This window comes from Sminthopsis crassicaudata, chromosome 3, assembly GCF_048593235.1.
Source record: "Sminthopsis crassicaudata isolate SCR6 chromosome 3, ASM4859323v1, whole genome shotgun sequence".
NCBI lineage: Eukaryota > Metazoa > Chordata > Mammalia > Dasyuromorphia > Dasyuridae > Sminthopsis > Sminthopsis crassicaudata.
This window is the reverse complement of record NC_133619.1, coordinates 648,380,773-648,407,102: the sequence shown is the minus strand read 5'-3', so window position 1 is coordinate 648,407,102 and position 26,330 is coordinate 648,380,773. Positions and strand designations below refer to the sequence as shown.

At 41.7% G+C, this 26,330-nt stretch overlaps 1 protein-coding gene across 2 annotated transcripts; it reads left to right on the top strand.

The window, feature by feature from the left end:
* The first annotated feature begins 5,714 nt into the window (after nucleotides 1–5,714).
* LOC141565031 (uncharacterized) lies at nucleotides 5,715–17,146 on the top strand. 2 transcript variants are annotated; one of them, XM_074308022.1, is made up of 3 exons: nucleotides 5,715–5,918; nucleotides 10,178–10,304; nucleotides 13,862–17,146. In XM_074308022.1, the coding sequence occupies exons 1-3, from the start codon at nucleotides 5,730–5,732 to the stop codon at nucleotides 15,871–15,873; spliced, it is 2,328 nt and encodes a 775-aa protein (XP_074164123.1). In that variant the 5' UTR covers nucleotides 5,715–5,729; the 3' UTR covers nucleotides 15,874–17,146. The 2 variants fall into 2 exon arrangements, with proteins under 2 accessions (XP_074164123.1, XP_074164124.1); XM_074308023.1 differs by lacking the exon at nucleotides 5,715–5,918 and adding an exon at nucleotides 5,938–6,804.
* Nucleotides 17,147–26,330: the final 9,184 nt, after the last annotated feature.

Here is a 26,330-nt window from a genome sequence, read left to right as displayed (position 1 = left end):
GCTTCCAAACTTGTGTCTTTGAGCAAAAGGGATCTCATTCATTCATTCATATACCTCATCATATTTATGACAAAAATTCATATGAACTCAATGGAAAACAGGACATAGAAAACCATAAGGTCAACCCCAAATATCAGTGAGGTCAAATAATATATGAAAATGTTAAAAACTACTCTTAAAAATGTCATTACTAGGTAGTTTAAAGAAAAGCTTGGACTGAGATAAGGATGATGGGCTGATAGCAAAAAATAAAACTGAGTTGAAAAGTAAAATGGAGCAATTATCACAAATTAAATTTCTCAAATTTGTAAGTGTAAAAGTCATTCGCTAAATGGTAAGAAATCAAAGGGTAAGAATGGGAAGTTTCCCAATGAAGAAATTCAGGCAATAATTATGTGAAAAAATTATTTAAATTAATATTGATTAGAAAAATGCAAATTAAAGCAATAGTGAGATAAATTTGGAACATTAAATCACTATTAGTTAAACAATCTATCCATTTTGGTGGACAATATGGAATTATCCCCAAAGAATTATAAAACAATCACTTTTAACCCATCCATGTCTCTATTAGACTTATTTCTCAAGATGATTAAGGAAAAAGCAAAAGAACTTATATGTTTTTAAATATTTATAGCAGTTCTCTTTTAAGTAACAGAGAAATGTAAATTACTGGGATTGCTGTCAGTTGGAGAATGGCTGGAGAGGATTAAGTACAACTTGGGGTCAGTAGCTTCAGGATTGGATGGTCCTTGGTCTTTTGTAAATGCTATGGAAATGCTCAGCCCAGTTCTCCAGGATCACATCCTTATCACTAATTAATGTGGATTCATTAATCCTGGATAATTGTACCTTCAGTCCTTGGCCCATTAATACCTTTCTGAGTGATAAAGTTTAGATTTGGGAACCAAAATGAGATAAGGGTTTCCGGTGGTCTGGGAATTAAATGATAAGGTCTAGTGGCAGGTTAGGGGTTCAGGAACCAAATGGAGAGGTTTGGCTCCCCTGCAACCCCTTGGCATTTGGCACAAGGATAGTGAGTTTTGGGGACTCCCTTCTGGCGGTGCAGAAGTTCTCTGTAAAAGAATTTACAGACTGGAAAACCTAGATTGATAAAAGGTTTATTATGGGGATTGGAAGTAAGGTTAGAAATCCTGACAGGAAAGCATAAAGTCTGGTTAGGGAAATAGGTGAGGGTAAAGAGAGGATGGCACTGGAAAGAATATTCCAGTGGGCAGAGGCCCTTGGCGTGCCAAGCATAGCATAGCTGGCATGTTTGGAACCTCTGCAAAGAGAGGGTTTTTGTTTGGCTCTTTTATAATAGGAGCTTTGGCTACAAGCTGAAGGGGGGTCATGGATGGGAGTCCCAAGTTGGCTCCTCCATGGGTTTAGCTTTGAGCTGGAATTTGAATTAAATTCAATGAGTTTTAGGACTGAGCCAACCCCACCCAGATAACTAGGATGAAACTATTTGTCCCTCAGGGAGGGGTCCCTCCCTGAGGCAGAGTTGAAGGAGATTTTCTCCTTTAAGGATTTTTAGTTTCAGGGTCCCCTCTTCAAGAGTATCATAAAAGCACTTTTTTTTTTTTTTTTTTTTTGGTTTGTTTCTTTGCTGAGGCAACTGGGGTTAATTGACTTGTCCAGGGTCACACAGCTAGGAAGTATTGTGTCTGAGACCAGATTCAAACTCAAGTCTTTCTATCCACTGCTCTATCTAGCTGTCCTTATAAAAACACTTTGAATTGTTATTATTATTGAGATGGGAAGTCACCTCAACAATATTAGAATCCCCATTGGTCAGTGTTGTCATTTTGTCAAAAAGAATTCACACATTCAGTTTGTTTCCAGGTTAAGAGGCAAAGATTTATTAGGCTGCTGACATGACAGTGAGCCAATTCTAAGCTAAGAGACAGAATCAAGGAGATCATTTTTTAGGAAAAAGATAAAAAGATGAGGTTGATGTGCTAATATGATGGCGTAGAGGTACCACTGAGGAGTCGTAGGGGTGGGGTAGTGTAACGTGCCCTCCTGGCAGTTACAATTACTAGTCTGTCCTAGGCCCAACAGAGTACCTTTGACCACTGACCTTTGCAGTGTGAGCTCTACCCGGCTCACCTCCTCTGAAGTCTCTGGCCACAATCTCTTGAATCTATAGTTTACTAACCAGTAGCGCACTCAAGAACAGCCACGTGTAAACTTAAAAGCCTTTATATACATGCTCACATAATGCCCTGACTGATGCCCTGACTTGTTGGTTCCCAAGTGAACACCTGGTCAGAAGACCCATGTGTTCACTACCAAAATCCTTACCTCTCAGCTATCCATCTTGGCTTGGCCACCCAGGCTAGGGAGCCAGGGTGAAGAGCGCCAGGTTAAAGAGAACGACTGCTGCCTGCAGTGGGCTTATAAAGGGCCTGTGAGGTCACACACACAGCCAATCAGCGAGAGAGTCACCCATTATGAAGCTATCTCAAAATGGACAGGATCCCACCTACAAGGCAGTCCTAATATCCACAGAAATTACTTCTGGGCCTCAATCTCCCGATGCACCGTGTCCGCCCATTTAAAGGGCTCTTACAGGGTAGTTCCTATCATTGAGTTCTACAGTTTACTGACCACCAGATTGGCCAGCCTGGTTTGCAGCACTCCCTTGGCCAGGGTTTCTCAGGAATTGCTACCACATCACTATCAGCACAAAACTGAATTTCATTTGTCCTCTTATGGAGTCCAGAATTCTGAAACTCTCCAGGCTTTGTTGGAGCTTAACTTTGGGTGGACTTAAATATTGCCTGCCTAGAAATGGATGAAGTAGCCTACCTGTACACTTGCAAAGTTCTGATTTGTTGTTTCTCCATCACTACCGTCAAATCACTTTGGATGTTTGGGAGTGAGCTGGCCCAGATGATTAAATGAGGTATTGTAAAACAAATCTGTGAATCTGCCCACTTCTTTTATCCTCCAATGTTGAAAACTACTCTTGGTGTAGAGCTGCCTCCAAATAAGCAACAAACTCACCTCCAAGGAGTCGCTCTCATCTGGTCACATTCATTCTCCCAGTCATCTTAACTTGTAGCTGCTGCTTCTGTTGCATGTGAATGTTTGGCTTGGAGGGATGAGGCTATGATAGGTCCAGCCCTCTGTGACAAACATCTCCTTTGTCATTGTCACATCTTCTCTGTCTATTCACAGCTAAAGTTTGTTCCAAGAGTACTTCTAATGGGGTACAGTCTCCAGAGGAAATATAGCAGTGATCCTAAAGTCCCCTGCTTAGAGTGAGATCGTTCTGTCAATGAGAGAATGGCCCCACAAACATTGCTGACTGTCAGATAGATAATCTGTTGGTAAGTGACAACCAAATTCTGGAGACAATAGTGAGTAGACCATGCCTCAAACCTTCTTGTAACCCATAATATTACCAAATAAGTAACATGAAGCTCTGGCCTCTCTAACATTGTCCTATACATTTATCTTGTTACTCCTGGTTCTTTGATAAATTCTTTTGGAACTTAGCATGCTTCAATTGGCATTACAATTATAATAAATTTTAACCCTTGCCTTGGAGATGGGTTGAAGCCTGCAAATTCTTTTGAGACACCTCTCGATACTGGTCTGTGACCCCAACCTTTTGAGGTATTCTTTTGAACATCAATACTTCCAAGACATTTACATGAAACTGAAATTTAGAAATATATCAGCTTAAAGTCCCACAAGATTCTGTCTCAAATAACAAAAGATCATTCACTATATGTTAAAGCAAAATATAATTATTGTGTGCATGACTGTGGCCCCCAAGACTTCTGGTTCTATGAAGAGGAGTCAGGGAGAGGACAGGTGGGCCATCTGATCTTCAGGCTCCAACCTACCTGGGGAATGCAAGCACAGTCAACCATTTCTAGGAGACAATCCTCTCAACTAAAAGGAGGCTGTTTCCAACCAGGGGGTCTGCCAGGAAGAGGCCAAGGCAGGTTGCTCAGAAAGGAGGACCTTGTGGAAAGCAGAAGAGACCTTATGGGCATCAGTGAACCAAGTCTTTCTGAGAAGGTCTATGAGGGCCCCTGTGCCCCACTCCTGGTCATCGTGAGCATGAATGCCATGGCCCTAGGGATGTCCCTTTTTCTGCCTGGACCTGCTTCTAGTCCACTCAGTTCCACTTTAGGGCTCCAATAGTGCTTGGATCAAATGCAAACCTCTAGTTTCCCCTGAGACCTCCTCCTCCCTCATCTGTCCATCCCCTCCCAGTCTCCCTCCTTCTTTGTGCTCTGGGACTCAGACCCTTCTTCTGAGTAGGAAGTCTGCCACTAGAAAACCTTGGAGTAGATTACCCAAAGGATACATTGTGATGTCCTGGCAGAAATTAGGTCTTGGGGAAATTGAGGTTCTGGAGGATAGACCGATGGGTCCCTGTAAATGCAGTTCTGATGGGACTGAGTTTGTTCTAAAGTAAACGATGTGGTTTTATTGAAAGTCACGTGTTCTCTTAGGATGCTGTGATGTTTGACCCTCTATAGCTGGATCAGCCCTAAGGGAAAAACACTCTGAAAATGGGTCCTTAAGGCAATATGTGTAGACATTAGGAAGGACGCAGGGCCTCCCTGAATCTGGAGTCTGAGCTCCAGAAGACTTGGACACTAGGACAAGAACTGAGTAAAGTTAAGGAGCCAGAGCCAGAGGAAGGAACAAAGTTCAGCCACGGGCTTCAGGGAGTTTGGCTGGGAAAGGACTGAGATAGGATGGCTCCGAGGGTGGGGAGGGTCCGAGGAAGCTTTCCTTAAAGGGGGAGCTCGGCCTGTGTGGAAGTGGCCAAGTGAAAGGAAAGCTTCACCACTGGGGGGAACTGGGCTTGGGGAGGGAGGGAGGGGCTCCGTGGGGGAGGGGCACGGTGGGGGATCAGTGGTGGCTGGGTTCCTGAAGAAGCTCCTGGAGGAAGCGGATTTCCAGGTAGCCAAGGAGTCGGGACCTTGGGAACCTTCCTCTGACTCCTTTCCGAGGGATGTCCAAGGCTGTCAGGAAGGAAGGGCTCGCGTTCTGGGGGAGACTTTTCAACCCGGGAGGTTCAGGTAAACCAAGAGGTGCGAGAGCAAGAGCCGCATTTAACAAATGCTCCGAGAATGGTGGCTAAGGTTCAAAGGGCACCTCCTGGGCTCCCGGGCCAGGACTGAGAGCTCGGTCAGGCCCTGGGATCCCGCCACGAGGCTGGGGGGGAGGGGCGCGGGGGTTATCCGAGTTGTACAGAGGAGCAAGCTGAGGCATGGGGGACTGCTCCAGGGTCACACGTCATCCAGGTGGGGATACTGAGGCACGCGTGGGAGGGAGGGGGAGAAGAAGTGCCGGGTCTGGGAGTACTTCATGGAAGTCAACGAAAGCACGGGCAGAGTTCACACAGCTCCCGGGGTCTGAGGCCAGGTGTACACGCCCTAAGTACTTTCTCCTTTTCCCTCTGACACCTGGGGGAACCCCTACACCCCCAAAGACGAGCGGCGTCGCAGAATTTTCCAGCAGGATTTTCAGCACAACTTGGCACTCCCTCTGCCTTAGTTTCCCTGTCCGTAAGAACGGGCCGAGGGCAGCGCCACCTCTCGGGGACCCATGAGCACTCATCGTGACTACGCTGTTCGGAATACTGGGGGTAAGGCGGAGAGCGGCTCGCCCCGCAGGAGCTCCCGCACTAAAAGCCGCCGGGAACCGGAAGAAGAAAAGGGGGTGAGGGGAAGACCGGGACCCGGAGGAGAATGACGTCACAACCCCGCCCCACACAAAGAGCCCTGAACTCGTGGCCCAGCAGAATCCCTCCCAGTGACATCACGCCCTTGCTCGGCCCCGCCTCCCGCGGCGGTTCAGCACCGGGGCAGAGTGGGAGGCTCTCGGTGCGCAGGCGCGTCTTCCTGGGTCCAGGTGTGATTGTTTTTCCTTTGTGTTGGGTGAGTCTGGGAGGGGAGGAGGGCGTCTGTGCGCAGGCGCGACCTCGGAGTCTTTTCCTCCCCTCTTTTTCCTCCCTCCCTCCCTCCCCCTTCCTATTTAACGATCCCCCTTTACCGCTATTCGCGGGGTCAGTTCGTGTGACAGAGGCCCCGAGGTCCGGGGCGGGTGCGCAGGGGAGGTGCACGGGCCGGGGGCGTGTTCACGGGGGATGTCGGTGTGTGCGGGTTGTACTGAAGTTCCGCGCGCGGGTGCGGGGCCGCACCTGGAGGCCTCGAGCCGAGAGCGACTTCCCTTGCGAGGGCCGCGGTAGGGGAGGATCGTGCTCGCGGACTCCTGTGGAGCTGCGGGGGGAGGGAGAGCAGCAGCTGCTGAATTTCTCCGGAAGCCCCACCGACCCTTTACCCACGGATCCCCGTTTTGCGTGGGTTGTTCACCGGGTCTCGGGGTCTTGTGTACGCTTGCGGGGAGGGGCGACGCCTCCATAGCTGGACCCCCTTTTGCTTCTGTCTGGTCCCGTGTGAAAAGGGAGTGAGAGCAGCCCCTCCCCCCTCCTCCCAATGAGATCACTTCTGCACATACGGGCTGGGATACTGCGAGTGCTTCCTACCGGCAGCTGATGTAGATTTCACCAGCTCCTTTTGTCTGAAATCTACCCCTCGGCCTCGTCCTCTCTCCTGGGATCTCTCCGCCGCCTGCTGGGGAGCACTCTCTCCCCATTGTCCCTGCCCCGAGAGCATTGTGGGCAGATCCGCATCCTCCCCGGGCAGAGGAGCCTCAGACCCGTCCCCCCTCTCTGGGCTCCCTCTCCCTCCCCAGCCCGGCGGGCAGAGGACCAAGCCCGGACCCAGAGCCATGGCCCCCGGCAGCCGGAGCCCCGCGTGCCAGGTGAGTGCAGGGGACTCTGTAGAGGGACGCCAGAAAGGGGACGTTCCAAGGGGGTCCGAAGTGTCAGGGGCTGGAGCTGAGCCGAGCCTAGGGACACGCTCCAGGCCTCTGTCTCGGCCGCTGCCCGGCTCTCGCTGCGGCTTCGGTATCGGGCAGGTCCCCGCGGGAAAGCGGATGGGCATTTGTGTGTGTGTGTGGGGGGGGGAGTTATGGAGACATTCGGGACGGCCAGCACAAGGCGGGGAGCCCAGATCCTTGAGCCCCATTTTACTGGAACCTACAGTATTCGTCCAGAGAAAAGGAGCAATCTCCGACTTCTCTGGTGAGAAAGGGGGGCCACAAACGAGAGAGAGCAGGGGAGCTGCTGTGCTGACCCCCGTGATGTGGGAGGGACCAGAAAAGCCGGGCCCTCCTAGAGGGATGGTTTGCACTGTGAATAAATGCAGCACAGTGAAGAACACTGATGAAGGGAATCGGGGAAAATGGAAAATTTTAATTCTGGGGAAACTAAAAATTAAGGGGAAATAGTCACAAATTATCTAATTGCTCAAAAAGTCAATAATACCAATAAAGGAAAATAAAAGTGAAATATAGATTAAAAGTAGAACAAATCAAATGATTTAACAAGAAATCACAAAATGATTTTTTTATTTTAATAGTTTTTATTTGCCAGATATATGCATGGGTAATTTTACAACATTGACAATTGCCAAACTTTTTGTTCTAATTTCCCCCCTCCTTCTCCCCCCTATGGCAGGTTGACCAATGCATGTTAAATATGTTTAAGTATACATTAAATACAATATATGTATACATGTCCAAATAGTTGTTTTGCTGTACAAAAACAATCGGACTTTGAATTAGTGTACAATTAGCCTGTGAAGGGAATCCAAAATGCAGTCGGACAAAATGAGAGGGATTGGGAATTCCGTGTAGTGGTTCATAGTCATCTCCCAGAGTTCTTTCGCTGGGTGTAGCTGGTTCACCTCATTACTGCTCAATTGGAATTGGTTTGGTTCATCTCATTGTTGAAAATGGCCTCATCTGTCAGAATTGATCATCATACAGTATTGTTGTTGAAGTTTGTAATGATCTCCTGGTCCTGCTCATTTCATTCAGCATCAGTTCATGTAAATCTCTACAGGCCTTTCTGAAATCATCCTGCTGATCATTTCTTACAGAGCAATAATATTCCATAATATTCATATACCATAATTTATTCAGCCATTCTCCAGTTGATGGGCATCTACTTAGTTTCCAGTTTCTGGCCACCACAAAGAGGGCTGCCACAAACATTCTTGCACATACAGGTCTCTTTCCCTTCTTTAAGATCTCTTTGGGATACAAACCCAGTAGCAACACTGCTGGGTCAAAGGGTATGCACAGTTTGATAACTTTTTGAGCATAGTTCCAAATTGTTCTCTAGAATGGCTGGATGTATTCACAATTCCACCAACAATGTAACAGTGTCCCTGTTTTCCCACATCACCTCCAACATTCTGCATTACCTTTCTCTGTCATTCTAGCCAATCTGACAGGTGTGTAGTGGTATCTCAGAGTTGTCTTACTTTGCATTTCTCTGATTAATAATGACTTGGAGCATCTCTTCCTATGGCTAGAAATAGTTTCAATTTCTTCATCTGAGAATTGTCTGTTCATATCCTTTGACCATTTATCAATTGGAGATTGGCTTGATTTCTTATAAATTAGAGTCAGTTCTCTATATATATTGGAAATGAGGTGTTTATCAGAACCTTTGACTGTAAAAATGTTTCCCAATTTATTGTTTCCCTTGTAATCTTATCTGCATTAGTTTTGTTTGTACAAAAACTTTTCAATTTGATATACTCTACTTTGTGATCAATAATGATCTCTAGTTTTTCTTTGGATATAAATTCATTCCTCTTCCACAGGTCTGAGAGGTATAATCTCATTCTTTATGCCTAGGTCATGAACCCATTTTGACCTGACCTTGGTGTACGGTGTTAAGTGTGGGTCAATGCTTAGTTTCTGCCATATTAATTTCCAATTTTCCCAGCAATTTTTGTCAAACATTGAATTCTTATCCCAAAGGCAGGGGTCCTTGGATTTGTCAAACACTATATTATTAGAATTGTTATTTTGTCCTTTGAACCTTAACCTATTCCACTGATCAACTAGTCTATTTCTTAGCCAATACCAAAAGGTTTTGGTAACCCGCTTTATAATATAATTTTAGATCTGGTACAGCTAGGTCACCTTCATTTGATTTTTTTTTTCATTAATTCCCTTGAAATTCTTGACCTTTTGTTTTTCCATATGAACTATGTTGTTATTTTTTTCTAGGTCATTAAAATAGTTTCTTGGGAGTCTGATTGGTATAGCACTAAATCAATAGATTAGTTTAGGTAGTATTGTCATCTTTATTATATTTGCTCCCCCTATCCATAAGCATTTGATATTTTTCCAATTGGTTAGATCAGACTTAATTTATGTGGAAAGTGTTTTATAGTTTTGCTCATATAGTTTCTGATTTTCCCTTGGCAGATAGATTCCTAAATATTTTATACTATCGGTAGTTACTTTAAATGGAATTTCTCTTTGTAACTCTAACTTACAAAATGAGTTTTTAAAAAGAGAATAGATTCTGATCTACAAGAATGAGATTTGGGGGCAGATAGGTACAGTGGATAGAGCACCAGCTCTGAATTCAGGAAGATCTGAGTTCAAATGTGGCCTCAGACACTTAAAACTTCCTAGGTGTGACCCTAGGCAAGTCACTTACCTCCAATTGCCTCAGCCAAAAAAAAAATTATTTAAAAAAATTATTAAATATAAAAATTAAAAAGAATTATTAAAAAATAAAAAGAATTAGATTTGCTCTAAAATAATTAAACTCCTGAAAAAGTGCATCTTTGTTCTCTCTTCAATGATCACTGTTAAGGGTCCTCCTCCCTACTCCCACTTGGAATACACAGGACTTAGCAAATTTACAAACTCTTCCTAGAATTTTCTTAATATGTCACTTAGGATATTCATGGTGAGGAGCAATCTCACAAGATCTTTTCTCTTTTTTCTCCATATCTTCTATAGACCCCAAGTGTTCTTCCTAATTCCACTGGAAGCAGCAGTTTGTAGTAAGACATTTTTCCAGCTTTTTATTCTGACATGATAAGCACTTCAAATAGAAAATGCTTTTCTTAATATTCCCCCTGGGCTCTTAATAACTTTTTTCAGCTCTTGGCTCTGACCCTCCTAAAGGTTCTCTGAGCTCCAAGCAAATCCCATCCCTCCTTTAGTTTAAAGAAGATGATCTCGGCCTCTAAGGCGATGAGGGTTGGACAAGATGAATTATTCCTTTTGGCTCTAAATCAAGTGACTTTTGATGGTTTAGGAGATGGTGACGCTCAGAGACATTATCGTGGACTTCACTAAGGAAGAGTGGGGGCTCCTGGACCCTTCTCAGAAGGAGCTCTACAAGGAGGTCACGCTGGAGAATGTCCAGAATCTGCTGTCCCTGGGTAAGTACCATTTCCTCTCTTTTCTTGATGTTCATAATCAGGCTAATTTAGGTCAAATGGCAGAGAATGGATCCCTTCTCTGAAGCATTTCAGAAGGTCCACTGAGTGTGACTCTAGGCAAGTCACTTAACCCCAAATGCCTCCAAAAAAAAAAAAAAGAAAGAAACAAGTATTTTTCTTCTTTAAGTTTTCAAATCTCCTTTTCTAATTGGTTGACTCTCATAATTTTGGGGGGTTGGTCTTATTTATTTTATTTGGTTTTCCTCAACCTCTTTTATTTGATTTTTGCCTTGTAATGCCCCAAAATAGACCTTAAGATGAAACTTACAGGAATATCCTAGCCAAGTTTCAAAACTCCCAGGTCAAGGAGAAAATACTTCAAGGAACAAGGGAAAAAAATATTTTCTATAGTATGGAACTACAATCAGAATGACACAAGACTTAGTAGCTTCTAAATTAAAAGGCCACAGGGCTGGGGTCATTGTATTTTATAGAGCAAGAGAACTGGAATTCTGACCAAAGTGATTTACCTAACAAAGCTGAATAGGGGGAAAAAAAAAAAAAAAAAAAAAAAAAAAAAAAAAGATCATATAATGAATTGAAAGATATTTAAGTATTTATGATTTAAAAAAAAAACAGAACTCAGTGGAAAATTAGACAATCTAGGAAAACCTTAAGATAAATATAAAGTCAAACTTTTGACTTTTTATATGTGAAAATGTCATCATTAATTGTTGGACTCAGTTGAATATGAAGGTTAATTCTTACAAATCTCATAAAGTCAATTCTTTTTTTTTTTATAATATTATCCCTTATATTCATTTTTCCAAATTATCCCCCCCCCTCCCTCTACTCCCTCCCCCCTGATGACAGGCAATCCCATACATTTTACATGTGTTACAATATAACCTAGATACAATACATGTGTGTAAATACCATTTTCTTGTTGCACAATAAGCTTTAGATTCCGAAGGTACATGTAACCTGGGCCGACAGATATTAGTGCTAACAATTTACATTCACTTCCCATTATTTCTTCTCTGGGTGTAGCTACCTCTGTCCATCATTGATCAACTGGAAGTGAGTTGGATCTTCTTTATGTTGAAGATTTCCAATAAAGTCAATTCTTATTAAAAATAAATAAATAAAATAAAATTGGTTAGGAAGAGTTCAATGAAGGTACTAGAACAGGTCCTGAAACAAAGACTGAGATGGAGGAAATAGGTGGGAAGTGAAGGATTTGTGTGAAATCTTATTTTCACTGGGTGAACAGAGGAGGAAATAGAATATCTAAATACACCTAATTTAGAAAAAGCAATTGAATAGGCCATAAAAGAACTTCTGACAGAAAAATACAAGGATTAGACAGATATCCAAAGGAATTCTACAAAATAGTACAAGGTCAACCAATTCCAAAATTAAATAATTTTTTGGAATTATAAGCAAAAAAGCCATACTTAAATGAAAGAAATATGGTATTGCTACCTCAATCTAGAAGAGAATGAACAAGAAAGAAAATCATAGATCAATTTCATTAATGGATATGGATGCAAAAATCCTAAATAAAATACTAGCTAGGAGATTGCATCAATTCATTAGAAAGATTGTATATTTTGACCAATTGGGTTTTACACCAGAAATGCAGGGATGGTTTAATATAAGGAAAGTTATTCATAGTTATTCACATAATGGATTAGTTCAATAATAAAATAACAAAAAAAGTCAAATGAATAAGTGAAGAAAAAACTTTTGGTAAAATACAACACTCATTTCTACTTAAAAAAAACAAACATGTAGAAGTATAAATAGATTTTTCCTTAAACTATCAGCAAGTATTAGTTGTAATGAAAGTAAACTAGCAGTCTTCCCAGGAAGATGTGTTCAACAAGGATGCTTACTGGCATGGATACTATTCCGGAATTGCATTGGAAATCCTAGAAATAGTAGTAAGAGAAAAAAAAATTAGAAAGAATCAGAATAGGGAATCAGGTGATAAAATTGTCTTTTTGAAGATGTTGTGATGATATCCTTGGAATATTGAAAAGACTCAACTAAAAATTTTAAATGTTTAATAACTTATCAAAGCAGAATATGAAGTAAACCTACATAAACTATCAGCATTCTTATATATCATCAACACAGCTATGCAAGAAAAGATAGTAAGAGATACCATATTCAAAATAGGTCAAGAGAGTATAAACTCTGGGGGAGTTAAACCTGCTAAACTAAACCCAGGAAGCACAGGAATATAAATATTAAAAACTTTTATGGAAATGAAGTTAAATATAAACAAAAAATTAATTGTTCATGTAGCCAGAACCATTAAAATAAGTTTTATCTAAATTTATATGTTCAATAGCATCACAATTCAGTTACCAAAAATTGTTTTACTCTTCTAGAAAAAATAATAAAATTAACCTGGAAGAACAGATCAAAAATATCATAGAAAGCAATTTTTAAAAATGTGAAGGAAAGAAGTATCAACTCTTAAAACTATTAGAAGACTGACTTATTAAAATTATTTGGTATTAGCTAAAAAATAGAAAGGTAAATCAATGGAACAGAGTAGAGATATCATTTATAGTATCAAATATGGTAACCTTGTATTTGAAAAGTATAAAGATAAAATTTTGGGATAAGAATTCATTATGTGATAGAAATTGTAGGGAAAAGTAGAAAGAAATATGGCAGAAATTGGGCATTGACTAATATCTTTCTCAAGATAAGGTTAAAATGTTCTAGATTTGAAGAGAGATTTTATAAGACATTTTGAAGGATATGGAACATATTACTTATCAGACTTATGAATTGGAGAGCAAAAAAAGAGACCATGGTGAGGTGCAAAAAGGGATAAATTTCGGATTCTATCAAATTCAGAGTTTTTACAATAAAACAAATGTAGCCAGGATCCAGAAAGAAAGGAGCAAATTAGGTAAAATCATTTGTAGATAGTTTCTCAGATAAAGGTCTTATATCTTAAAAATACAAAGATCTTTGTAAAATCTAGAAGAATACCAATCATTCCCTAATTGATAAATGATCAAAAGATACGAACAACCAGTTTTGTATGAAGAAATCCAAGCAATTAATAATCATAACAGAAAGTACATCATTGATTATTACAATCAGCAAACAGAACAAAACAACTAATTTCATGTGCCCTCTTACTTAGTCTAGAATCCTGGGTCCAGAATGTCTTTGGTATATCTTTCTTTGGAAATGAGGAACAAACTCATCTCTCATGGAGTCGATCTAATCTGTTCACACCAAGTCCAGCGGTCTTCCTGCTTGTAGCTGCTGCTTTTGTTGAATGGAATTGTTTAGCTCTGAGTGAGAAAGTCTATGATGGGACCAGTCCTCTATGATGCACATTTCCTTTGTCACTCTCACCTCTTGTCTCTTCTAATTATAGTGATATGGTCTATCCAATGCTAATGTTGGCTCCAAGAGTACAGCTAGGAAGTGTTCTTGCACTTGGGTTAGAGATGAGAAGGTTATGAGCTTTATAAGTCTTCAGTAAGATTGGTATTGCATATATTTGTGTATTTTTTTTTCAGATGTAGAGACCAGATTCCAAGTAAATAAGTTGACTGGAAAGCTGGGAATTTTTGTGGAAGAATGTGACCTGCAGAGAGTCATGAGTGATGGTTCCTGTGAACTCAAGTTGAAAGAAATACATGGTTCTAATATCGAGACAGATCAACATCCAAAGAATAAATGTCAACTTGTTGAAATTGGAAAGAGAATTGGACAGTCTTCAACCCTCAACCACTGTAAGAAAATTTCCTCAGAGATTGATTGTCTTCAGGACAATGGATATAGCAAATGCGTCACCAAAGAAGTAGGGCCCTTTCAGTCCCAGGAGACTCCTAGACGTCAGAAAAGCCACACTGGAGAGAGACTTTTTGATTGTAACCTGTGTGGAAAGGCTTTTAGATGGAGATCCTGTCTTGCTAAACATCAGAGAGTCCACAGTGGAGAGAAACCTTTTGATTGTAATCAATGTGGAAAGACCTTTAAAAGGAGGTGTCATCTTGCTAAACACCAGAAAATCCACACTGGAGAGAAACTTTTTAATTGTAATCAGTGTGGAAAGGCTTTCACCTGGAAGTCCAATCTTGATAAACATCAGAGAGTCCACAGTGGAGAGAAACCTTTTGTTTGTATTCAGTGTGGAAAGATCTTCAGAAAGAAGTGTCATCTTGATAAACATCAGAAAATCCACACTGGAAAGAAACTTTTTAATTGTAGTCAGTGTGGAAAGGCATTCACCTGGAAGTCCAATCTTGAGAAACATGAGAGAGTCCACACTGGAGAAAAACCTTTTGTTTGTAATTGTTGTGGAAAGGCTTTCACACAGAGCTCTAATCTCAATACACATCAGAAAATTCACACTGGAGAGAAACCTTATGAATGTAGTCACTGTGGAAAGGCTTTCACACAAAGTTCCAATGTTTATGCACATCAGAAAATCCACACTGGAGAGAAGCCCTATGAATGTAATCAGTGTGGAAAGACTTTCACAGAGATCTCTAATCTTAATGCCCATCAGAAAATCCACATAGGAGAAAAGCCTTATGAATGTAATCAATGTGGAAAAACTTTTACACACAGCTATACTCTTAATGCACATCAGAAAATCCACACTGGCAACAAGCCTTATGAATGTAGTCAATGTGGAAAGGCTTTCACATTCCCTTTCCAACTTGCCTTACATCAGAAAATCCACACTGGAGAGAACCTTTTTTATTGTAATCAGTGTGGAAAGGCTTTCACATGGAGGTCCAGTCTTGTTAAGCATCAGAGAATCCATACTGGAAAAAAACTTTTTAATTGTAATCAGTGTGGAAAGGCTTTCACATGGAAATCCAGTCTTGTTAAACATCAGAGAGTCCACACTGGAGAGAAACCTTTTGTTTGTAATTGTTGTGGAAAGGCTTTCACACAGAGCTCTAATCTTAATGCTCATCTGAAAATCCACACTGGAGAGGAACCTTATGAGTGTAGTCAAAGTGGAAAGGCTTTCACATTCCCTCTCCACCTCACTGTACATCAGAACCTTTTTTATTGTAATCAGTGTGGAAAGGCTTTCAGATGGAAGTCCAGTCTTGCTAAACATCAGAGAATCCACACTGGAGAGAAACCTTATGTTTGTAATCAGTGTGGAAAGGCTTTCACCAATAGCTCTAATCTTTACGTACATCAGAAAATCCACACTGGAGAGAAGCCTTATGACTGTAGTCAGTGTGGAAAGGCTTTCACATCGCCTTACCGCCTTGCTGTCCATCAGAGAATCCACACTGGAGAGAATCTTTTTGATTGTAATCAGTGTGGAAAGGCTTTCACACAGAGGTCCAGTCTTAACAAACATCAGAGAATCCACACTGGAGAGAAACCTTTTGTTTGTAATCATTGTGGAAAGGCTTTCACCAATAGCTCTAATCTTAAACCACATCAGAAAATCCACACTGGAGAGAAATCTTATGAGTGTAGTCAGTGTGGAAAGGCTTTCAAATCCAGTTTCATTCTTGCTTTACATCAGAGAATTCACAATTGGGTGAAAACTTAGGAATGTAATCAGTGTGGAAAGCTCCCAGACAGAGCTGCAGCATTGCTGGACTTCTAGAAGTCCACACTGAAGAGAAACGTTATAATTGTCATCAATGTGGAATGATTTCACACTGAACTCCACTCTTGGGAAGCAATAGAGAATTCATACTTGAGACAAACTGAGCTTCTCCTTACCACACTTGAGAGGAACCTTATGTGAATTATCAAGGTGGTAATGCCTTCAGGCAAGAAACATCTCCTATTTCCCATCTCAGAATTCATATTAGAATCTCATCACTGTCAAGAATAAGGAAAGTCATTTACATGAATTTCAAAGCATCTTCATTATTAGTAAAATCATTCTGAGGAGTTCTCTATGGCTTAATGTGGGAAGGCTTTTAGCTAGAGATCATCACTTTCTGCTCACATGACCTCAGGTATATTTGTATATAAAATGAGTAAACAAATCAAACATTTCCTGAGAGCAAAGTATAAAGGAATTTATTTTAAAACAATTTTTAGGTAAACATTGTTTTTCTGTTTTGAAAGAGGAAAGCAAATTTGCATATTAGTGAAATGCATGTGCTTGTTTAATTTTAGACAATTCTTGCAGTATCCTTTGATATTGCCAAATTTTTACAGCCCCCACATTTAGTTAATTTGATTCCTCATGGGGTCAAGACCCACAGTTTCCGAAGCTTTGTGCCAGAGCACTGCTTTTTCTTGGGTATCCCAACAAAAGAGACTTCATTACACATCCCAAATTGTATCCAATGTATAAATACCTATATATATAATAATTTGCCTCTAATCCTATTGTCATAAGTGTTCAGTAATTCATGGGGGTTTTCATAGAGTCCCATTCCCCAATTAATTGGTACTCGTTACTCTTGTAAGAGTGAAATTTCACAGGAGATCACTGTAAACAACAGGATTATATGATGACCAACTCTGATGGATGTGGCTTCCTTCAACAATGAGATGATTCAGACCAGTTCCAATTGCTCAGTGATGAGAGTCAGCTACACCAGGGGGAGAACTATGGGAGATGAGGGTGGACACAGACTGGCATTTCCACTTTTTCTGTAATTGGGTGCTTGCATTGTTTTCCTTCTCAGGTGTGTTTTTTTTTCTCCCCCTTAATTTCTAGGTCTAATTTTTCTTGTGTCCAGGATAATTGTATAAATATGTATACGTATATTGGATTTCACATATATTTTAACCTTTAACATGTATTAGACTACCTGCCGTCTGGGGGAGGGGGGAAAGAAGGGGAAAAGTTGGGAGGGAGGGTTTTGCAAGGGTCATTGTTGAAAAATTACCCATGTATGTGTTTTGTAAATAAAAAGTTATAATTAAAAGAGAAAAAAAAAGTTCTAAATGGTCTTTACACGTAATGGGGAAAATAAAATACGATTAAAAAGAAAAACAAAATATTCCTTATTCCAAAGGTGCTTTAATCCATGGTACTTGTTACAACCTCTGAAACAAGGTTTCCCCTCCTTTCTCCCATTTTCTGCCTTTTCCTGTTTTTCTTGATCCAGCCTATCAGTTCAGGAATCTACAAGATTCCATTTCCATTCCTCTTTGACTTGATGGAGGCACCTCCTATCCTCCGCAGTGAGTTCCTTTTCCTCTTTTTGATGTCTCCCCACATTCTAAAATTTAATTCCACAAAACCATCAATTCTTCCCGAGGATGGTGTGAGAATTAGTAACTCCCTTTCTCCCACTGTGGCCGTTTGTTCATACGGCTTTTCACCTTTGTGTTCATGGGTCCGCGAAGAAACAAGTCGCTCTCGGTTTTGTTTGGGTCCCCGGGCTAGGGCCCAGAGCTGGGCCATGAACTCCTTAGACCCCCCCCACAAGGCGGAGGGGGGAGGGGGCGCAGGGATTATCTGCAGTTCACGGAGGAGCAAACTGGGCTCCCTGCCAGAGGGACAGGGAGACAGGGGCGGGCTCTCCGCCCCCCCCAGTCTCCCCGCGTGGGGGACAGGTACCCCGAGCACTCAGAAATCGGACTCTCAAGGTAAAAGGCAAAAAGGGATTTCGGAAAGGGCAGCGGGCCAGGGAACCCCTCAAAGTACAAAGTGCCCGCGGAACAGGCCCCGCCTCCCTCTGACCTTTTCCCCTCGGGCCGGGGGAGTCCGGGCTCGGTCCGCAATTAAGTAGCTATCCTGATCAGTCACGTGCTCTTGGGGCCTTAATGCTGAGGAATCGATCTGGGGGGCAGCAAGGGAGGGGGAGGGGCGGGGACTCTACGACCGATCCCCGAACGCCCGTACAGCTGCACCAGCAGTGCCCGCAAAGGTCAGGCCACAGCGGGGGCGTGGAGGGAGACCAGCTCCGGAGGAGAGGTTCTCCCCCGATCATCCCATCCGCCCCCGAGAATGGCACCCCGTCTTCAGGAGGGGATGGACACGAGCACAGGGCATGCGTGTACGCGCGCGTGTGTAATGTGCTTGTGCGTAAGTGTGCGTGTCCCTCTGTTAGAGGGTCTTTGTTAGAGACAAGCCAGAGTTAGAAACGCAGGATCCAGCCAGAGATAGCAAACTGTGATTTATTTCTTCATAAGAATTAGATAGACTGCCTGAGTACGTTAATAGATAGATTAGATAGAATAACAGGACTGGAAGTAAGTCTGAATTGCCTTAAAAGTGTTTTTTGGGCAGAGAGATGCTGAAGGGGACATTGGCTACATTAATGTCATCAAACCATTCCCCACTTGCTGTATGAAAGCCTCGCTGGTTCAAGTTGGGGAATATGAGTGCAAAAGATGTGATTGTGCTTCCCAGAGTTCCAGGAGGAAAGATCGGGAGGGAGCAGCCGTAGGGGGATAAGGGGTGAGCTTTAGAGACTTCCCTGTTAGGAGAGCAGGGTCTCTGGGTGGGCTTTAGAGAGCTGAGGGAACCAGGAGTCATGCCATGATGGTGGCATGCAAAGCCACTGCTTGTTCTCTGGTGACTATTCAGTTAGAGAATAGGTAGACCGCCCGAACTCTGTGACCTCCTGGCTCAGACCTACCTGGAGAGTGCAAGCACAGGATTTGTAGGAGATAATTCCCTTTACTAAAAGGCTTCCAGTGTGCCAAGAGGAGGAGTCCAAAGCAGAGGTTGCTTCGAAAGGTGGATCATATTAAATGGAGAAGAGACTCCATGGGTCTCAATGGGCCAGTCTCTTTCTGGGAAGGTCCAAGAGGCCTTCTCTGCCTGGGTCCTCAGGCATCCTTTTTCTCCATTCACATACATAGCCAGAAGCTGCTCTTCTTCTCCTCTTCACCAGATGCAATGCCTTGGCCATGGGAATGACCCCTCTTCTGTTTTGACTTTCTCCTACTCTACCAACTTCCACCCCAAGGCTCAAAGGCTACCTGAGTCTAAGTATGAAAGACTTGCATCCCCCTGATTCCTCCTCCTCCTCCCTCATTTGTCCATTACCTCCTCTTCTCTCTTCTTCACCCTACTTCTTCACCTCTCTTCCTTACCAGTGAAACTCATATACTTCTTCTAAGTAGAAAGACTGCCATAATAAAACTTTAGCATTGGAGTAACTCAAAGATATGGGTCCTCTATTTTGAGGTCCTGGCAGCACATAGAACTGAGTTTATCCTGAAATATAATGTGGTCTTATTTAAAGTCACATGTGTTCTCCTTTTAGGATCTTTGCTAACTTTGACCCTCAACAACACCTTAGTGACAAGAACTCTTAAATTGGGCATTAAGGCAATGTATTTAGAAATTATAAAGTAAAGAATTTGAAGTATCATTGCTTCAAAATTGTTTTGAAATTTAAAAAGTGATTTTCCACATAAGTTAATTCAGAAATGCATTGAACTGAATGATGCTATTTTATTGGCAAGAAGTTGATATTATTTATATTATTTTTATGCTTCTAATGTTGCTTTTACTGTGAGAGAAAATTTGGTTACAATGTTTTAAAACTCATGTATTTAATTAGATATTTTTTGCCTTAAAATCTTAACATAATAATAATTTTATGTTTGGAAAAAAATTACAAAAGAGCCTATAAATTCTCTATCTCTGGGAAGCTTTGATGGAGACATAGCTGGGTAACTTCTTTTGACAAGATCAAAAAATTTTGCCAGCCTTAGAAGGAAGTTGCCTACAGTAATGAAGTGGTTTAGGAAAACTATAAAATTCTACTGAAATATCATGTATGGTAGTCTCTTCAGACTGCACTCTTTCTTCTATATGGACCCCTTTCCTTGAATACAATTAATATTGTAGATCTTGGAATGCAGACAATAAAAGGATGACTCCAGTCTCCATGATCTAGGGACTCAGTCATTTCAACAAGCATTTATTATGGGTCAGGCACTATGCTAGTGAAGAAAACAAATTAACAATCTTTATTAAACATCTGGTACAAACCAAACAACTTTTGTTTGTAGACTTTTCTGATTCCAAGAATAGAAAAAGAAAACGGGAAACAGTTTGTAAATAACTTATAATATAATACTAATTAAGATATAAGAACAATGCCCCACCATCTTTTCTCTATACAACATATGTACAAGGTAATCAAAGGGAGAAAGTGGACCATGAAAGGCTTCTTGTATTAGGTGGGTGTTCAAGAGAGTTGAATGAGGAAGAGAAATAAAATCAGATTAGGGCTGATAACAGACCAAGGAGTCTGGCAATTAAAGAGTTCCCATGATTACTTTGCAGAGAGCATTTCAGAAGAGTTGAAGATGAAAGTCATTTTGCAAAGGATTAAGGAGTCAGTGTAGGGCAGTAAGATAGCCTATGGTATAGAACACTAGGGTTGTAATCACAAAACCATCTTCATAAATTCAAATCTGGCCTCAGATACTTATTAACTGTGTGATGAAAACAGACTATTCCTTCATCTTCTAATCTGCTTATTTTATGTTTATGTTTAAATCGTATATTTATTTTGATCTTTTCTTGGCACATAATTTGAGATGTTTGTGCCCCATTTCTGTTTTCTTTTTCTATTCTTGGAATCAGAAAACTATATAGTTTTCCTAAGATTTTTTGTCAAATAGCAAACTTTTATTTTTAAAAATAGGGTTTTTAGGTTTATTAAACACTAGGTTACTATGGTCATTTACTTCTGCATCTTCTTTACTTAATCTTTCCCACTGAGCAACAATCTACTTCTTAGTATCAGACAACTTTGATCATTATAATACATTTTGGAATAATATGATTTGAGATCTGGTATGACTAGGCCACCTTCCTTTGTATTTTTTTTCTCATTGATTTCCTTAATATCCTTTACTTTTTGTCCTTTGAGATGAATTTTATTGTTATTTTTCCTAGCTCTATCAAATCATTTTTGGATAATTTGATTGATAAAGCCCTGCAGAAGTAAATTAGTTTTGGCAGAATTGCCGTTTTTATTATATTGGCTTAGCCTATCCATAAGCAACTTCTATTTTTTGAGTTGTTTAGATCTGAATATTTGTGTGAAGTGTTTTATAAGTGTGGTCCTAGAGTGTTTGGGTTTTACTTAGCTGGTAGACTTCTAAGCATCTTATATTTTTTCTTTATTTTAAATGTAATTTCTCTTTCTACCTCTTACTGCTTGGCTTTGTTGATTATCAAAAAAAAAAAAAACATGCTGATGATTTCTGTGTGTTTATCTTATATCCTGCAACTTTGCCAAAATTGTTGATTATTTAAGGTACTTTTTTGTAAATGCTTGACTCTGGGCATTCACTTTATTTTCGAATACTCTAGTACTACTCTGCATTTACATTGACAGTCTCTCCTAATTCCCAGGCCCTCAGTGCTTAAACCAATTTTACTAAGTTTACCTCTTTCTGAGGTCTTCAGAGATCTCTGGCCACTGTTTTGTATGAACTGGGGTTTATATATGGTAGCGTGCTCAAGAACAGCCATGTGTAAGCTCAGAGTCTTTTATTCACATGTTCATATCCTGCCCTGAACTCCTGTTGACTTCTTGATGAACACCAGGTTAAAGAGAGTGACTTCCTCCTCTTTAGAGTTTAAATAGGGGCTATGAGGTCACATGCATATCCAATCAGAGAAGGAGATGCTTCCCTTAAGAAGGTATCTCAATATGGCTAGAGTTCCCGCCCACATGTGGTCTCTTTTTTGGTCACAGAAATTACTTCCAGGGATCTCAAGCATTACTTGTTTATTTACTTCTGGCTTGCACTGAGCTGTGACCTTTGTGCTTTCACCCTTACAGTTTTTTTAGTTGATTCTTTAAGTATACTGTCATGTCAACTGGAAAGAGGAATGATTTTCTTTCCCCATTTCCTATTCTAATTTTATTTGATTGTTTTTTTCATCTCATTGTTAAAGCTAAATTTTGTAGCATGCTCTTGAATGATAATGGTGACAATGGCATTCTTCTTTCATGCCTGATCGTATTGGAAAGCCTTTTAGCTTCTCTCCATTACAGATAATACTTACTAATGGTTTTAGATAGACATTGCTTATCATACTTAGGAAGGCTTCCTTTATTCCTATGCTTTCTCCTGTTTATAAGAAGGGGTGCTGTGTTGCCAAAAGCTTCTTAAGTATCTATTGAAATAATCATGTAATTCCTGTTTTTGTTATTGATTTGGCATATTATGTTGACAGTTTTCCTAATATTTTCCAGGAGGAAACCTGCAGCAACACTAGCCTCAAGGCAGTGTAAGAGGAAGCTCCAGACAATCTCCCCTATACCTTTTTTTAAAATGAGCAAAAGAGCAAAAAGAATTCTGACCATAGATAGCTATTATGGAGATAAGGGAGAACAGACTTCAAACTCTTAGGACACTAAAAGCAATTCAAAAAGGATCTTAAAAGGGAGTTAGAAGAAAAATAGGAAAAGGAAGTAAAAACTTTGCAGGGGAGTTTGGAAAAAGAACTACAGAAATTGCCTGAAGAAAACAACTTCTTAAAAAAATACCTTTGGATATACTGTAACACATTTAACATGTATGGGATTGCTTGTCATCTAGGAGAGGGAGTAGAGGGAGGGAGGGGACAATTTGGAAAAGTGAATACAAGGGATAATGTTGTAAAAAAATTATCCATGCATATGTACTGTCAAAAAAATTATAATTATAAAATTAATTTTAAAAAATAAAAATAAAATTCAAGCTTGAAAAAAAAACCTTTGCAGAAATGGAAAAAAAGAAACCATATATATAGTCAACAAAACCTTCTTTAAAATAGATTTGATGAAAAGGAAAAAGAAAAGATGAATTGGTGAAATAAAAAAAGAGAACAATAGAAGAAAATATAAAATAGCTTATTGGAAAAACAACTGACCAGGAAAAGAGATTCAGGTAAAACAATCTAAAAATTATTGGACTACCTGAAAACCATGAAGAAAAAAAAAAGAATATCTTTCAAGAAGTCATTAAGGAAAACTGCCCTAATATCTTAGAACCAGAGGATAAAAACGTTATTGACAGAATACACCAATCACCTCTTGAAAGAGATCTCAAAAGACATTGTCCAAAGAATATTGTAGCTAAGTTCCAAAACTACAAGATCAAGGAGAAAATATTGCAAGCAGCCAGAAAGAAATAATTCAAATATAGAGGAGCCACAACTGGGATTACCCAGGACCTAGCAGTTCTATTATGGTCTCTAGTTCTTCTTTGCTCACAAATTCCTTCCTCCTCCACAGATTTGAGAGGTAAATTATCCTGTATTCTTCTAATTTGTTTATAATATTCTTTATGTTTAGATCATGAACTTAGTGTGGATCATAACAGAGTATTTTCACTTTTTTGTGGTTCTTTGAATTTTATTTTCTTTTTCATCTTTTTTTCCTTTTTGATCTGATTTCTCTTGTGTAGATATTTATGGAAATATACATAGAAGAATAGCACATGTTTAGCATATATTGGATTCCTGGCTTTAAAATAACTACAAACTTGGGGGAAAAGATTATTAATCCTTGTAGACACATGCTATTCCTTTCAACAACAGAAACAATTCAAAGTTGAAGAATTTCAGCAGCAAGGACTGAGCAAGAATGGGATTCTTTCCATCTTCCCATCTGTGAAAGGGGGGGTGCAGGGCAGAATATACCCTCAGATCCCAAATGATCTAACAGAAAACTACAATACAGATTTTGAATTCTAAATGTCAGATTTCACCTGCGTGTTTTTTCTTGTATGAGAATTTCACGCTGAATGCAAAACTCTTTTCCCAAGGCTTATGACCCTGCTAGCTGCTAGAAAGAATGGTTCCCTTGGGGTTTTTTGTCACTTCCCCACAGCGAAGGGGGAGGAAAGGGCTCGTGGACATCAATCTGGACAAAGTTTTCACTGGATCCTTCTGTCTTGGACAAATAGTTTTTTAAATCGCTTTTTCGATAAGTCAAGGGAATAATGTATCCCAGCATTATAAATTATTCCCTCGAGTTTTCTAAAATAATCTATAAAGAATCATGCACTGGGAAGGCTCAGTTAATAGTCAGCTTTTTATTAAAGAAATGGGACCGTTCTCAGATTCGGAACCTGGGGCGCACTAAATTATTCTGAGCTGGGCGTCCCAAGCCCCGGCGGGCCGGGCTGACAGAACCTTCAGATGGACCTCACCTCCTGGCGCCATGGCCCAGAACACAACTTTTGAAAACAACAGGAACGCCTTCAACTTCCCATGAAATTAATTTGATTAATTAACTAACTCTAATTGGAAGGTACAAAGTGAGTGATCAGAGAGCTTCATTTCAGTATTTGTCGCACGTTCCCGAGCTCTGGCACCCGGAACAAGTGCGTTCACGCGGCCCGGGCAGAGGGTTCTCCCGGCTCATGTCCCAACCAGAACCGCAGCTCGGACACGCGTGGCCCCGCCCACGAGGGTGACCCCCGAACTGCCCCGGAGTCCCCCATCCCACAGCGCGTGTGCCGTTGATGAGATTTGGAAAGGAGATAGCTTAAGATCAAAAATACCAACAGGAAATTCCTTTTTTGGGAGAGACTGAAGGAGATAATAGAGAATTTTTGTCTTATTTACCACAACAGAGAATTCTTGTATTATTGACAAATATCTCCGGAACCTCTTGATAACATCTCTGTGCAAACATTGTTTTGATGACTCTAGTCATCATGTATGTGTGAAGGAAGGCTGAAAAATGAAATCTTTGCATTTGCTCTATACCAGCCAATGCCCGTCAACTGGCGTCCCCCTTGCAGGCATTTGGGTCTTCCTGAAGGCCAAATGCCTGTCTAGCCCTTTACTATCAATAAAGACTTTGTTTCCATGCAGCATTAAGTAGCAAATTCCTTTGCTGCCGACCCTGCCCTTGGTTACTTTGGGGAGAGAGAGAAAAGGAACTGACCCATCTCTGATTCATCACCGTTAGGGCGGCCGGGCCCGCTGCCCCCGCGGACACGCGCCGCGACGAGGCGGACACGCAGGTTCCCATGGGGAGTGCAAGGGCGCTAGAGAGATTCAAGAACGGACGGACTTTAGGACCCTGGGGGAGAGGGCCCAGAACTGGGACCGAGGGGAGCGTGGCTTAGAGAGGAGCGGACCTGGCGGGCCGGGACCGAGGAGTTCGGTCCGCCAGCCTCAGGTTCCTCGGGTTCTGGTCCGCAGAGGGCTTTCACTCATGTAAATGTAAAATATGCTATGGGCCGGCTGGGGCTAGCCGAGGGAGAGCGGGCCGGTCTTTGAACTCGGGACTTAAAATGGGCCGATCTCGGAACCGGGGCTCAGGGCGGGAAAGGGCGGGGATGGGGGGGGGGCTTCAGGGAGGAAGAGATTGGGGACCCGTCTCCTCTAAAAGCCAGCCGCCGGCCCGGCCCCCTTTCCGCGGAGAAGAACTAGCCCCGAGCTTTTTGCAAGAATAAGTAAGGGATCGGACCGTGGCCGGGAGCCAATTAACCTAATTTAGCAAAGGGAGAGGAGGGGCTCCCTCGGAGGGCCTGGGAGAGGAGCAGAGGCTGGGGAGCGGACTGGGAGGAGAAGGAGGGTGAGCCCGAGTGGAAGAGGGCAAAGGGAAAGGAGCGGGGAAGGGAAGTGGAGGGGGGGAGAGAGGAAGGGGCAGTGAAGGAAGAGGGAAAGAGAAAGGGGGGAGGAAAAAGAGAAAGAAACAGAGAAAATGACAGACTGGAGGAGAGAGCTAGAAGGGGGGGCAGACGTCTCCGAGCCAGCCTGAGGAAGGCCCCGGATGTCCCCACAGCAGTGGCTGGTGACGGGGTGCCCCTTTCCCATCGGCCCCCGCTGCCCCAGCGCTGAGGAGCTGCGGGGGGCTGGGGCCGTTCCGGGGAAAGGCGCTTCAGGGGCGGTCTCTGCTCTCGGGCTCTCCGGGAGGCTGCAGGTGCCTCCGGGCCCAGAGACTCTCTCCCCCTCCCGGAGGGGTCGGGCCGGAGCTCTGGCTCTGGCAGGTCTGGCTTAGCTGGCGGCTCCCGGTAACCAGAGAGAAAAGATAACCCGGGGGAGGGGAACTGGAGATAAGGAGCTGGGAGAACTTTTGCACTGTTCCATCTTCCTCAGGCCCGGGCCCAGGC